Below are 15,473 nucleotides of genomic sequence, written 5' to 3' on the forward strand. Positions count from 1 at the left end.
CTGCTTGTGTTCCCTCTGGCTGTCTCTCTCTCTCTGTCAAATAAATAAAATCTTCAAAAAAAAAAAAAAAAAGGCTGATTTTCAGCAGGGAGCAGGGATTTCCATTCAGATGTCCCGCCTACAGTTACAGCGTTCCCAAATTCTTCTTGCCATGTCTGGACCCAGGAGACTTTGCACCATTTCATGTAAGCTCAAAGAAATGGGGTGAAGAAACAGACCCACAAACACAGAGGACAAACTGATGGCTACCAGAGGGGAGAGGGGTGTGGGGATGGGCAAAATGGGCGAAGAGGAGCGGGAAATACAGGCTTTCAGTAATGGAATGAATAAGTCACGGGAATAAAAGGTACAGCACAGGCAATACAGTCAATAATATTGCAACAGCATATGGAGACAGATGGTAAATATACTTATGGTAAGATAGCAGAACGTATAAACTTACTGAATCATATGCCTGAACCTAATGTTACATTATGTGTCAACTATACTTCAAGAAGGAAGGAAGGAAGGAAGGAAGAAAGGAAGGAAGGAAGGAAGGAAGGAAGGAAGGAAGGAAGGAAGGAAGGAAGGAAGAGAGAGAAAGAGAGACAGATGGAGATCAAGCAATTAACTGTGCTTACCAAAAATATACAATGGCACCAGCATTATAAATGATTCCTATCCTCAGACATACATAAGTCAACTTTGGGAGGTAAGACTGACCTAGATATTGTGCTTACTCTGTGTCAGGCACTGTGCAAGGCCTGTCTCATTTAGTATTTGACTCAGTCCTCACAACTCTATCAAGTACACACTATTTACCCTCATTTTTATCAAATGAGGCTCAAAAAGGCTTACTAATAATTTGCCTGAAGTCACACAACTAGCAAGTATCAGAACTGAGATTCAAATCTAAGTCTGTCATGGACTTTTAGCCACCATACTTACTGCCACCATGAAATTATCAGAAGGCAACACAATATCGTCCTGTGTAATGACAGGAAGAAGAGGTGGTGCAAACCGTTAACTGTAACTGGGATTCATGACAGGTATCCATCACCAGGCTTAGAATGTCTCAGTGAAGATTGAGAACTGTGAGTTTAGAGAGGTGATAATTCTAGAACCTTCAGTGCAAAATTAAAGTTTTATGTTATTTCTCAGGCAAACTGGAACTTTATTAATGATAATTCTTTGCTCTATTGGGAATCCGAGAGTAAACAACAGAAGTTAGATAAAGAAATAAGCCAGAAGCTAGCATGGTGGCAAGAGAAATGAGCCACAGAGACGGAGGGAGAGACACACCAGGAGGAGGGAGGAGGGAGAAAAGCTCAATAGTTTCTTGACTATTCATTAGATTATCAGAAAAACTAAATCACAGATACAAAGAGATCGGAGGTTTAAGAACCCTCAAAATATCATCTGAAAGATGAAGAAATCCAAGCGCTAAGAAATTTAAGAACTTGGATAAAGTGTCATAGGGACAGGTCTGTAACTGGGATTTGCTGGCCTGTAGTCTACGATGCTTACCTTATAGAACACTCAGCTCCCCTCTTTGAGTCTGAGTTTCATCTATAACGTGAGGAGTTTGGAGTTTGGACTAGGTCAATGGTTCCCAATTACCAGTCTGTGAACTGGCCGTATCAAAATCACCTGCAGAGCTTACACTGGGCTAAGCGCTTGAATATCATGTGCTCCTCATAATGACTCTGAGTTAGGGTCTATTTAAATTTTTTTTTTTTAATGAGGAAACCAAGGCATAGAAAGATAAAGCAATTCTCCCAGCTCATCTAGCTGGTACTCAGTGGTCTAGCAGGAGCCCCAAGCAGACAGGTGATGCCAAAGCCCATTCTCTTAACCGTTAGGCCACACTGCCTCACTGCCTCTGGGGGATTAAACAGGGTAGGATGAGAGAGAACGTTTTTGCCCCGAAACTTTCAATAAAGATTCTAAACTTCCTTAAACTACTCGTTGATTACAGAAAAGTGGCCCTTTTATCTCCAAGCACTTTCAGATGCAGAAGATTCTTTTCTCTAGATCTCAGGGAGGAACTCTCAATGATACCAGAAAGATAAAAGGCTAGACTGCATGGCAACAACAGACTAAACCCCTCCGTGTGCCCCAAACATTATTATAATACCACCTTTGTTTCTCACAAAGCGCTTAAATATCTGGCAGTACTGGCCTAGCCATGAGGAGACAGAATCAGAGCTGTAGCTCTGCTAGACCCCTTCTGAGATTTCTTCCGCTCTCTCCCCTCCGTAAACAGCCAGCAATTTCAATTTTAGTGAAAGCCTGCCTATTTGGCTCACCATTTTGTCCTGCTTCAGAGACTCAAGAATATAATATCAAAAGGTATTTTAATTATCAAAGTCGATGATCAATCCAGGAGTTCCCAAACCAGTAAATGTTCCAAAATATCAGAAAACCTAACATAAAGCTGTCAACCTTTTCTTTTGCTAAGTAGGGATATCTAAAACCAAACTACTACCTAAGAACAATTCTTTCATAAAATAAAGGACATTTTAACATCAGGAAAGTAGGAAGGGCATCTCAGAGTAAAGAACAGGCCTTTAAATGAGTTTCCTTTTATGAAAGTCACACTACTTTCTCCTTATCATTTTCATTTTACCAAGAACTGATGAATTGATATCTCATTCCAGCACCAGTCTGTACACCCCGCAGTTTGGAAGCCAGAGAAACCTGTGGCCAAAAGCCTGGGCCACTTGCTCAAGGTCACAGAACATTATTTAAACGAACTCTCGTCCTTCATCCAGGGCGATCTAAGTCACAGCCTACACAACACACCCCCTAGCCTGCAACTCTTCTTTAGGTCCCGTCCCCGACTCGTCCCCAGACCATCTTGGAGCCCTCTTGCCTCCTCATTGCTGGCAGAAGAGAGTAAGTGAAAGAGGAAACCCAGACTATGACTCCTCCCCCCCCACCCCGCCCCATCCAGTCCGCTCAGAGGTGGACTCCGTAACCAACCAACTTCTGCTAAAAATACACCCTGGACTCTCAGAACTATGTAACATAACTTAAAAGTGGTTTCCTGATACAGGCAAAAAGAAGCCTGAGCATGAATTCAGTCTCTATAAAAAAGTCCCACACCCAAAGCTCAGGCTCTTAACTGCCAGTCACTACAAGCTTAAGAAGTTCCCCAGGAAGTAGGGCACCCGTCTATTCCCCTGCACACTTTAACAAGCCCAAAGCTTGTAACACCTGCAAGACTTTAAAGCCCATATATTCCTATGAGTCAATGAGAGCAAGGGCTATTTGGGATCCACAGGCCCAGACAAGGAAAAAATTTCACATACTAACCCATACAGCACATGCGGCCAACCAGGTGGGCGTTGAACTCGTGCTCATCTTGGTAACTAGGCCACATGGCACTCTTGTGTCTGCTGACCCCACCCAAAAGGAGGGTGTTCCAAAGAACCTCCAGCTAGCAGCCTGTGCACCCTCTGCAGCTCCTCAAAAAAGGCTTCGAGGTAAACAAAGACAGATAGCCAAAAGGCTATTCGATGAGCAGAGAGAGGCAGCAGAAGTACAGAGACGTGGCTCCACCCTCCACTTCCTAATGACCTCCTCCTCCCCTTGAGGTCAGAGAGGAAGCTCCTCCCTAGGGCACTTCCAAAAACCGGGTTCAGGTCTTCAGGCAAATAGCATCCTATTCAAAAGAGGCAGCAGCTCAGTGTTTTCAGAAGAGCAGCAGCATACAGAGGTGGGAGCTTCATAGGAAAAAGTCCAGCCAAGTTACTGAGTAAGCCTGAGCAGGTAGAAAGAGGCTGGTCTTTGAGTTACCCTCCATTTGCAGAGCAGACGCTTGTGACCTGGTGAATCTCAGACAGTTGCAGAAGAGCTGGTAAGGTAGAACAGCTTACTGCCAAGTCAGGCACAGTACATCCATTGCCCAACAAACTGCTCCTCTGGCTGGCCTCTTCTCGGGCAGAAGTACGTGTAAAGTGTTAACCAACTGAGAAGGTCCCGCAATGCGAGAGACTATAATAGAGTGAATCCCATCCACTGTCCACTGCCAACAGATTCCCAGATTCTAAATGGAGCTTCATTTCCCCACGTTTACAGCTGCCCAAAGGGAAGAGTCACAGTCTCTTCGCAATGATTCCACCTACTTCACAGGTTAGCCCAGCCCCAGCCAGCCTCTCAGGGAGATTAGCCGGGCAGATTTCATCAACTTCAAAAATACTGTTTGCTTGTTGCTCCATTCTTTCCCCTCATCCAGCCAGGAATGTCATCCCAAAGTCCCCTTCCTCTTCCCAGACCTCCCACTCTGTCTGCAGTCAGCACACTTAACTCCTCGGAGCCAGAGATCCCTTTATCCATCAATGGAAGGCTGCTCGCTTGTTTGTCCAACTTGTTTTCTGAGTCTCGGCTAATTGTACCAGACACTGGAATGCTGAAGGAACACAATGAAGGGCTTTTTCATTCAGATGGCCCAGTCCATCTATTGCTTCTTCACACTTCTGACCCAACCAGGGGTTAGAAAAGCGGAGCCTCTGTCGATGGCAGGATAGCCACTCCGATCCCGATCTGGGCCCCACACTACTCAGAAAGGCCCCACTACAGATAAGGGCTTAATCACTGCCCTTTCCCTAAATAGAATGACTTCTTCAGGCTAATTCTACTCCCAATCCTGTTCCTAAAGGCAGGGAGGGAGGGGCAACACCCAGGAAAGCAAGTTTGCAGAGATTAGCCCCAAAGACTGCAAGTGAAAAAGAGTAAACGCGAGCTTGCCTAGCAAGCCACTCAATTTAAACAAGCCCTTCGACCTGCCTCAGTCCCCCAACAGCTTTCTTCACTCCCTACTGGGCATCCCTCCCACCTACAAACTGCTAGTAATCCTGTTACTACTTACTAATAACGGGACTCACAGCTGACTTTATCCCTCCTCGACTAAGCTCCCAGTCACCCCGATAACCCGCGACAACTCTACTCTGTTCCTCTTATTAGACTTTTTTTTTTTTTAAGATTTTATTTATTTATTTGACAGAGAGAGAGACAGCCAGCGAGAGAGGGAACACAAGCAGGGGGAGTGGGAGAGGAAGAAGCAGGCTCCCAGCGGAGGAGCCTGACGTGGGGCTCGATCCCAGAACGCCGGGATCACGCCCTGAGCGGAAGGCAGACGCTTAACGACTGTGCCACCCAGGCGCCCCTTATTAGACTCTTTTTAGTCAGCCTTGGACAGGAAGGGTCCTCCTAGAATTTACCTTGTCCTGAGAAGAGAAATGCACAAGAAATAAGGAAGAGAGAAGAAAAAGGAATCAATGTTTCTTGATTCATATTTTAAAAAACTTTTCCTTTATCTGATTTAAATTTCTAGAGTCTTGTGTCTTCTGTCTTCATATTCTGGTCTCTAACACATTTTGAATGCAATTAATAACCAAGCTAAAATTAACTGAGCATCTACAGTTCACGGGTAGTGTGTTAAGAACTTTAAATACAATTTCATCTAACCCCAACAATTCTCTAAAACAGGTATTATCATTTCCATTTTAGAAATGAAAATACTTTAAAAAGGCTAAATAACTTGGAGGCGCCTGAGTGGGACAGTCGGTTAAGCATCTGACTCTTGGTTTCAGCTTAGGTCATGATCTCAGGGTCCTGAGACTGGAGCTCCGCCTCTGGCTCCTAGCTCAGCAGGGAGTCTGCTTAAAATTCTCTCCCTGCCCCTCTGCCCCTCCCCCACCCTGCACTCACACACGCTCGCTATGACTCTCTCTCTCCAAAATAAATAAATATTTTTTTTAAAGGCTACATAACTTGACCAAGATTACGTACCCATTTGTCCAGCTCCAAAGCTCCAGCTCCTGTTACAGCCTACTGTTTCTGAGAGGGACCTAACCCAGAGTAACTACACTGCCATGGGGGAGCTGTATATTTAAGGCAACAGAACACTCCTGGGAAGATCAGGAAATAAAAATATTTGACTACAGCCAACTTGAGATTTAGGGTATATCCCAAATGAATATGTGGGGTTACTTCTAGAAATACTAAATAATTTCATAGTCTCTAAAAGTCAAAATAATCATCACTGGGTAAGGTTTGAAAAAAGGTAAATCAAAGCCTGCCTTCTCCTCACTCCCCTGGCATCCAAGCAGAATCTATTTCCTGTGAAGGTACTGCAGACTGAGGAAGCTGGGGGAGAGCGTTGGGGATAAGGTCAGCCTACCTGCCAGGAAACACAGGCCTTCCCTCCTAAGACGTCCTGAGCCTCAAAAGGGAAGCTGCTAACAGCAAGAATCTGATTAACACGGTCAGCTCTTAATTATTCAGAGGAGACGCACCTGAGCAGTGATTTACCCAGGCTATCCCCCTTCTTTTTTGCCCAACTTTTAGTCACTGGGTGTCCAGAAATGTAAGAGGCAGCAAAAAGTGAATCTGACTGCTACCTGCAGATATCTAAAATGTTGAATGGGAAAAAAATAGAAATAAAAAATAAAATGCTGAGTGGAAGGAAGAGATCCAAGCCAGTACTTCCACACATGGCTAGAAGTTATTGGAGAATTTACAACTATGGGCTTTCTTACAATAGCACAGAAAATCAAAGCTATACATTTATTCCTTAAATGCCAGAATCACCCACTGTTAAGGATATTAAAGCGGACACAGAAGTCTTTCCTTCTAGTGTGTAAGGCAATGATTCATAATATATCACTAACTTTTTGTATACTCCCACATTGGCTTTTTCACTTTTCATTCCCAACTGTAAAGACAAATATTTATATTTTGTGCCTGCAGCTTTCAGGAAATTACGATGTCCTCAATGATATCTTTTGTGAAAAAAGTATCATGAGGATAGTAAACAATTATATAGTCCTTGGGGCGCCTGGCTGGCTTAGTCGGAAGAGCATGCGACCCTTGAACTCGGTCGTGAGTTCAAGCCCCATATTGGGTGTACAGATTACTAAAAATAATAATAATAATAATAAATAAATAAATAAATAAATCCCACAATTACATAGTCCTTACCATGTCCAGAATGTATTCTAAAAACTAACTCAAGACAACCATGCAGTATTATTATTTTTTTAAAAGATTTTATTTTATTTATGTGACAGAGAGACAGCCAGCGAGAGAGGGAACACAGCAGGGGAGAGGGAGAGGAAGAAGTAGGCTCCCAGCCGATGGGCCCGATGTGGGACTCGATCCCGGAACGCCGGGATCACGCCCTGAGCCGAAGGCAGACGCTTAACGACTGCGCTACCCAGACGCCCCCCATGCAGTATTATTAACCCCACGTTATAGATGAGGAAGCACAGAGCCAGACAGATTGATGGCATTACACCAGCAGTGGCAGAGCTAGGACGAGAACACAGGTGGCCTGACCCAGCCTCTCAACCACAATTCCATGTCACATCCAAGCAAAGGTCAGATGATCGCACTGCCAGAAGCACAGGAAATTAGAGACCTTAGTCTTTACTCTTCTCATGGAGACGGGAAATTTGAAGTGCACAGGAAGTAAGTGACCTAACATCTCATAGAGTCAGCAGCAGAACCAGAACTGGGGTGCGTGGGTGGCTCAGTCGGTTAAGCGTCTGCCTTCAGCTCAGGTCATGATCTCAGGGTTCAGGGATCGAGCCCCGTATCGGGCTCCCTGCTCAATGGGGAGCCTGCTTTTCCCCTTTCCCTCTTCCTGTACTCTCTCACCCGCACACTCTCTCTCTAATAAATAAACAGAATCTTAAAAAAAAAAAAAAAAAAAGAGCCAGGACTTAGAACCCAGGTCTTCTGACTCCAGGTTCAGTGGTCTTCCTACACACCACACAGATCTAGAAAAAAGAGCTAAGGAAAGAAAAAGGCAAAGGCTCCACCTTAAGACAGTTAATGGTTTAGTTATTTGAGTAAAGATATATTAGATACATGACCATTTACTTATTTATCAAGTACCTGTTAACAACAAATTTTTAGAGAAGATGAATAGAGGATGCACAGCTAATATCATAAATGGAGGAATCAACATTCAAACAACCTCAAAAAGTGACACCAAATCTCACAGGACAAAATGTAACTAGAATACCTATGTCTTTTTTTTTTTTTTTTTTAAGATTTTATTTATTTATTTGACAGAGAAAGACAGCCAGCGAGAGAGGGAACACAAGCAGGGGGAGTGGGAGAGGAAGAAGCAGGCTCCCAGCGGAGGAGCCTGATGTGGGGGCTTGATCCCAGAACGCTGGGATCACGCCCTGAGCCGAAGGCAGACGCTTAACGACTGCGCCACCCAGGCGCCCCTAGAATACCTATGTCTTGTACTGAATGAAGTTCAAGAACACTGAAGGCACAGCAGTGTCTAGAGGGGAGATAACAGCAATGCATGTATCGGGTTTGACCATTTTATAACTGCTCTTAAGCTTAACAGTGTCACAGAGCTGCTGAAGAGAAGAGAAGAGAAGAGAAGAGAAGAGAAGAGAAGAGAGAAAAAGGAAAGGGGAGAGGAGGGGAGGGGAGGGAAAAGGTGATGCAATCTTAGGTTGCACTTCACCTGGTCCAGATCCAGGGATTATAGCTGGTCTTCCTAGTGGGATGTTGGAAATGGAAAGAACCTTAAGAGACTGGACTGTCCAACTCATTTATTTTGTAGATTAAGAAAACAAGACCCTAGAGAGGGACCATCTGTCCTTTGGCAAACACGCAAAAATTCAAATGTTCTCAAGGAACCATAAAGCTTTTTTCCATATGTTATCACAATATGAGATATTAATAAACTAAAACACAGGGCAACTCTATATCATTCAATTAACCTATACTGAGCACCTACCTTAGACCACATGTCAAGCTAAGCCAAACCCTGTAAGTATATAAATGAATAAGACAAGTTCCCTGCTATAGCTTATATCTAATGCTATCTTAATTCTTTCATTTTATTTGTTCAAGTAGCATTTACTGACAGCTATTTTGTCTCAGACACTGGAGAAACTGAGATGAGTAAGAGTCCCTGCTCTTAAAGATCTTACAGTCTAGAAGACTGTAATTAGGAGAGAGAGACAAGCAGAGCAAGATGACAGTACAGGTTTGGATAAGAAGCACTACCACAGTGCTACCGGGGCACAGAAGAGGAACTCTTACTTCAGTGGAGGAAGGCTTTCCAGAGGCGCTCACTACTTACCTTGAAGGATAAGTATCAAGCAGTCCAGTTGAAAAGAGGGTACAAGCATTTGAGGTAGAGATCTATAAGTTTTTAAATGAGGCTGGAGTACCAGGTGCTTGTAAGGCCAAGAGAGGAAATGGAACTAGTGAAATAGGCAGGGGGAGATCATAAAAACACTTTTTTTTTTTTTTTAAGTAGTCTCTACGCCCAACACGGGGTTCAAACTCATGACCCTGAGATCAAGAGTCACATGCTGTACCCAAAAAGTCAGCCAGGAGCCTCATAAAAACACTTTCATGTCATGCTGAAAAGTTTGAATTTTCTTCTAAAAGCAGAGAGGAAGCACTGATGGATTTTAAGCAGGAGAGTGATACAGAGAGCTCTGCACTTTAGAAAGGTAACTCCGGTTACAGTTAGAACACGGGGGGGGGGGGGGGGGGGGGGAGGAGTATGGGAGAAACTGATTATTTCAAACAGCCCTAGAGGAAAAAATGAGGATGCAAACTAAAATAGGAGGAAGTTTTTGGAATAATAATATATGTGAATGTAAGTGTGGACAGGGTGTATCAAAAACTATTTAAAAATCTAAATACTAACTGAATGTAAAGTTCTGTCTTACAGGCATTATATGACTTCAAACGGTCTGTGTCTTCCTGTATCTTGTTTACATCCGCTGAAGAGATGGTGACTTGGGAACATGGTTGTAAAAGCCACGCACTTATGTAACCAGAGCTCACCAATGGTTGAGAAACATAACATTCAGGAAAAAAAAAAAATAAGGAAAATGAAGGAATAGTGATTGGCGATTGCTTCCCCATGTTTCTGCTGTACTCCCTTCACCTCTCCACAGGTATAACTGGCCTCCAAAATTTCCAAGCAAAAACAACCTATTTAACTGTCCAAAGGGAATACTAGAATACTAAGGAGTGAGGGAATTGTACATAGTCAATGGAAAGGGAAGTGCTGACTGGCAAAGACAGCCTTCAAACCTAAGCGAGCCTGACTGACACCTAGAAGAGAAAGCAGACTTGACCTTTGCCAGGCAGAATTTGGACTAATGGGCCTAAGTTACAAAGAGGCAACTTCCAACTTAAAAAAGAACTCCCCAGTTACCAACACGATGAATAATCCAGAGGTTGCATGTTCTCAATCAGTTTTTCAAACAAATCTTATATGCAACTCAACATATAGAACATATAAAAACAGTGCTTAAAAAAATAAATGAAGGCAGCGTTTAACAGTATAAATCTATTTTATGGGTTCAAATTTATGTTACTTATTTTAAAGCCAAATGACATAACCAGTCAAGTAATTTTGATTGAAAGTAGAGATAAATTAATTACAGTTGTATCAGCTTCAGCATCCAGTCTATTTCTATGCCCCACTTTATCACAGGGAACCCTTTTTAAAAACTGGTTCATACAAATAGCAACAAACAGTAATAGTTTCACAGTGTGCCTGGTAATCTCAGGATATTATTCAAATAAATTGATACAAAAGGCTGAAAGAATAGCAGAAATAGTTGCTTCAAAGTCAACTACCGTGGATGTCTAAAATTCTGTAGATTCTTTATAATATGTAAATATGACTAGAAATGTGGGACAAGAAGCGCAAAATCTTTTAGTACACAGTCAGCCAATATTACAGTGTCATCCCCTGGCAATGTGTTACCCACTCACTGTTACGGACTCAGCACCCGAGCCCACACAACTGAGCCTTGCCTAGAATTTACCAGGCACAGGACCTATGTTCTGCAGTATGTCCTGCAAGAGGGAAACGCTCCCAATTAAAAAATAAAAGGCCAGATGAAAAGGTACAAACTTCACTTTAATAAACTATACATTTATAAGCAGTTTAAATATATACTTAGAGATAGCGGAGAAACGTTATTCTGGGGATGTCCAATCGGCAAGTAGTACATTACAGCAGACGCATTACTTTTAAATACATCTTAGATAAAATACACCTCAAAGTTGAAATGAAAATAAATGGGTACAGGATCTCTTAAGCACTCCTACAGAAGTTTTGGTATCCGTAATCTCCAATTATAAAACCCCCGCTTCAACTGTACAGATAAAGTGAACACGGCACCTTGCCAATTAACTATTAGGTACTAGAACGAAAATTGTTTCATAGAAATAAAAAGATTTTACAATTTGTTTTTCTTTTTATTTCAATGCAGTTTATGGCTGTTCATGAAATTCATTTTCTAAAACATAAAAAAAAAAGCACTTAAAATATAGGGCTCTGACTCCTAAGTATCATAGAAAATCCTATAGTGAAGATAAACTTTTAAAATATTAATCAGTTAGTGGTTTAGACATGTCATTACCACAGTGCACAGGGAAGGAAAGGAGCGGCCTCCGCCTTGATGGTATTTACTTTCTCATTGCATATGAAATAGAATATACCGCCGAATAATTCATGCCTGCCTACTCCCTTCTTTCTAAGTTCCAATATAGGCTTACGTTTCAGGAATGTCACTTTGGGCTACCTCTTTAAACACACCACCATACAAGCAAACATATTTCTAAATGTCTGTTTTTGCTGATACAGACACATGCGGGGATCTGAATATTTAGTCCAAAGTTTTTCTGGGACTTACTGGAAAGGACACTGGGAAATGACTGATTCTAATTCTAATTCTGTCAAGCATGCACGAACTTTTAATAAAAAGCTAAGTAGTAAGTCATCAAATCTGCATCTTAACTTTTAAGATACAAAGTAACAAGGATCTTAATACCTTGGCTTGAAGGTAATAGGCAGGCCTGAAGGCACAGAGATCAGAGGGTGGACTCCAGGAAAAGTTAGACTTTATTCATCCTCAGCCATGGAGATTTAGAATCAGCTAAACGTGAGGCTGATTTCTGCACTGGGCTTTTAGAAATCAAAGGAATATAATGTAACTAACAGCAAATATGAGAAGAAAGAGGGGTCTGCTACCATTTATTTTATTATTATTGTTTTTGAAGTATCAGGGCCTGACTCCCTGGGGAAAAGAACAGTTAACTTCCATGCATTAAACAGGATGACTTCGATAAACAAGTAAATTGCATGGCTGCCTGAGGGAAAAGGAACAATTTTAATCATATCAAAGAGAACAGGGCCACCTTGGCAGGGACACCACTCACCCCTTCCTCTCACTGGCCTTTCTTCCTCTGCCTTTTCTCACCCAAAAATACACCAAATTCAGAAACTTCTCTAATCCCACAAGTTTTCTCATATCTCTACGTAGAGGAGGGTGATAGAATTACTCTATGTTTTTGGTTTAAAACAAAGATCCAGAAGCCACTTCGAGATTGTGAGGAAGTAGGGAAAGGAAGACCTTGGTTCTCGGGGGAAGGACCCAAGTCAGCACAGTGGCCGATTCTCTCAGCTTGGAGCCCAGACAGCGCCTCATCAAACCAGCACCCTCTAGCAGACGGCCCCATAGAATGGGGACGAGTCCGCGTGTCACACTGGTCCCGCGGCAGCCCAGTGTCCTCAGCAGACCCACACACACACTAAGGTCTGACAGCACCCCGACTGAAAAGAGGTACTGGCCCTTTAAGGAAAGCCACTGGGAAGCCCTCTGTCATTCACCCCACCCTCAGAAGCCCCACGGTTGACTTAAAGAATAACTCCTGTGCAAAAGTTACCTGCTCTGCCTCTGGCACATCTCTTCCAGTACAGAACGCCGGCAATTCCAAGAACGTGGGTCAAAATAAAGATGGTTGATGGCAAATAAGATGAATCTAAGAGAGGCATTTCCAGGCCCGTCCTTCCTCCTTCCCTGAGTTTAGCCACAAGCCCGCAGCTCAGCGCAGGCCTCTGAATGCCTTTCTCCTGAGGTTACTGCTGTCCTGAACTATCATCAGCACAGAGGCGGCGGCCGCAGCACACTGTTGTCAGAAACTTCCTGGCGGCTTCTCCTCCATCTCGCCTCTTTCAGCAGGCAGTACTAGATGGGGCTAAAACTGTACAGCGTATCTCAGACAAAGCCCAGGAAACAACTGGCCAGAGGGGGAGGGGAAAGGCAAGGAGGAACCAGGAGAGAGAAAAGGAGCGCCTAAGCTAGTGCTGAGCTGACTCAAATTCTATCTTTGGCATCCTCTGTTCAGCTTAAACAAACAAACCTCAGACCCCTCTACAAGAAGGGAGGGTGTCAGAGGACGTCACACTCTTAACTTTCCATTCCCAGCCAGGCTGGAACACCAGACTTCAGGACGAAGCCAAAAGAAAAGAGTCACAGAATTACTAGGGAATCACTTGCGGAGAGGAGGTGAAGTACACAAGGATGTATTTTAAGTATCCACGAGTACCCCGGCCAGTCGGAGGGCAACCCTCCACACGCATGGCCTAGGAGGAGGCGGCGAGGGACCCGAACATCATCACAGAGAGGATCACATATACAACAAGCTCCGTGAGACAGATCTGACATCGTGTGATGAAGATGAAGAAGGAGGACAAAAAACCACTGTGTTTTCAGAGCTGGAAAATCCACCATTAGCTGCCCGAGTGGATATGGGGATGCTCGGTGACAGCAGAAAACAATGCCTTCCACAAAACTAAGACCTGCTTACAAATGAAAACTTGATACGGAGGCTGTAGCAGCAACTGAAAACACTTTACCACTACGTATCTACTAGGATGACCAAAATTAAAAGATCGATATTATCAAGTCTTGGCAAGGACGTGAAGCAATAATAAGGATGTAACGCTCATACACTGCTGGTGGGGGGATATACTGGCACAATGGCTCTAGTTTGGCAATTTTTTTTTTTTAAAGATCTTATTTATTTGACAGAGATAGAGACAGCCAGCGAGAGAGGGAACACAAACAGGGGGAGTGGGAGAGGAAGAAGCAGGCTCATAGCAGAGGAGCCTGACGTGGGGCTCGATCCCAGAACGCCGGGATCACGCCCTGAGTCGAAGGCAGACGCTTAACCGCTGTGCCACCCAGGCGCCCCACAGTTTGGCAATTTCTTACGAAGTTAAGCATACACATACCAAACGACCAAGCAGTACCATTCCCAGGATTTACCCAAGAAAAGTGAAAATATGTGTCCACACAAAGACCTGTACGTGAAAGATAATAGCAGCTTTATTCAAAATAATGAAAATCTGGAAACGGCCCAAAATCCATCAACTGGTGGGCTAATGAACCAACCATGGTGCGTCCATGCAATGGGCTACAACACAGCGATAAAAAAGCCACAAACTACAGGTACAACAGCAGGGGTCCATCTCAAAAGCATTACACTGCATGAAAGAAGCCAAACACAGAAGACTACATACCGTATGGTTCCATCCATATGACATTCTAGAAAAGCAGAACTATGGGGACAGAAACCAGGTAACTGGTCGCCGAGGCCTGGGGGTGAGAGAAGGAGCTGACTACAAAAAACACAAGGGAACTTTTGTGGTGATGGTTCCATAACTGTATACATTTGTTAGAACTCACTGGATTGTACACCCAAAAGGGTGAGTTTTGTTGTATGTAAATTATACCGCAATAAACCTAACACACTGGAAGACTGGAAAGAAGCTCGCACAACCTAAGTTGAATATGCAAAGGCCTCACGGTACCACTGCTCCTCTTTTCACCTACTTTTCTCTGAAGAGATATTTTATAAAATGAAGTGTGGACACACAAGGTAACACAGAAGACCCAACAGTCAGGAGCACACCTAACATCCTCTATAACACCGTTCACTCCGGGAATAGTTACAGCTTCTCTTGCTAACAAACTAGCTGTTTATTTATTCCTATGGTGCCTTTTACACTATGGTATGTAAATATACTATGTTCTCTCACAAATAAGCTTTAAAAATGCAAATTGCCTTAATACCTGTAAAGTTACCTTTATTTATTTTATTTATTTTTTTAGAGGGGGGGAAAGGGCAGAGAGAGTCTTAAGCAGGGGCTCAACGCCTAGCGCAGAGCCCAATGCCGGGCTCGATCTCACAAACCTGAGATCATGACCTAAGCTGAAATCAAGAGTCACACAAATACAGTGGAGAATACTAAAAGAGATGAAGAGGAGATGGGAGTGCCAGTGGGGTCAAGTTTCCAGTTTTATGTATAAGATGTTCAGGGAAGCCTTCTCTAACAAGATGGCATTTAAACAGACACCTAAAGAATATGAACAAATAAATCATATGGCTGTCTAGAGAAAAGATGAGCCAAATTTTTTAAGAAGCAAGTGCAAAGATCCTGAGGCAGAAGTAGGTTTGGTATGTTCAGGGAACATGGAGAAAACTATATTGGTTGGAGCTGACAGAGAGAAGGGGAGAGTATCAAGAGATGAAGCAAGGGAGATTATCAGATCACCTGTGGCTATGTAGGCCATTTGTAAAGACTATGGCTTTTATTCTAAGTAGGAAAGCTTTGGAAAGTTTTGTGTGAGAGA

At 43.2% G+C, this 15,473-nt stretch overlaps 1 protein-coding gene across 20 annotated transcripts in view; it reads right to left on the bottom strand.

The window, feature by feature from the left end:
* The window catches only part of MACF1 (microtubule actin crosslinking factor 1), a 329,876-nt gene that overhangs the window by 212,947 nt on the left and 101,456 nt on the right, over positions 1 to 15,473 (bottom strand). The window contains exon 1 of one of the 20 annotated variants that reach the window (XM_087858397.1): positions 12,721 to 13,836. The exons of 18 other annotated variants lie outside the window; for them this stretch is intronic. In XM_087858397.1, the coding sequence (XP_087714523.1) occupies positions 12,721 to 12,829 (109 nt within the window). In that variant the 5' untranslated portion in view covers positions 12,830 to 13,836. Of the gene's footprint in view, positions 1 to 3,297; positions 3,675 to 12,720; positions 13,837 to 15,473 lie in introns of those variants that run through there. One more of the 20 variants, XM_087858400.1, reaches the window with a different exon arrangement.

This window comes from Ursus americanus, chromosome 33 (assembly GCF_024610735.1).
Source record: "Ursus americanus isolate L20-20 chromosome 33, mUrsAme1.1.p, whole genome shotgun sequence".
Classification (NCBI taxonomy): domain Eukaryota; kingdom Metazoa; phylum Chordata; class Mammalia; order Carnivora; family Ursidae; genus Ursus; species Ursus americanus.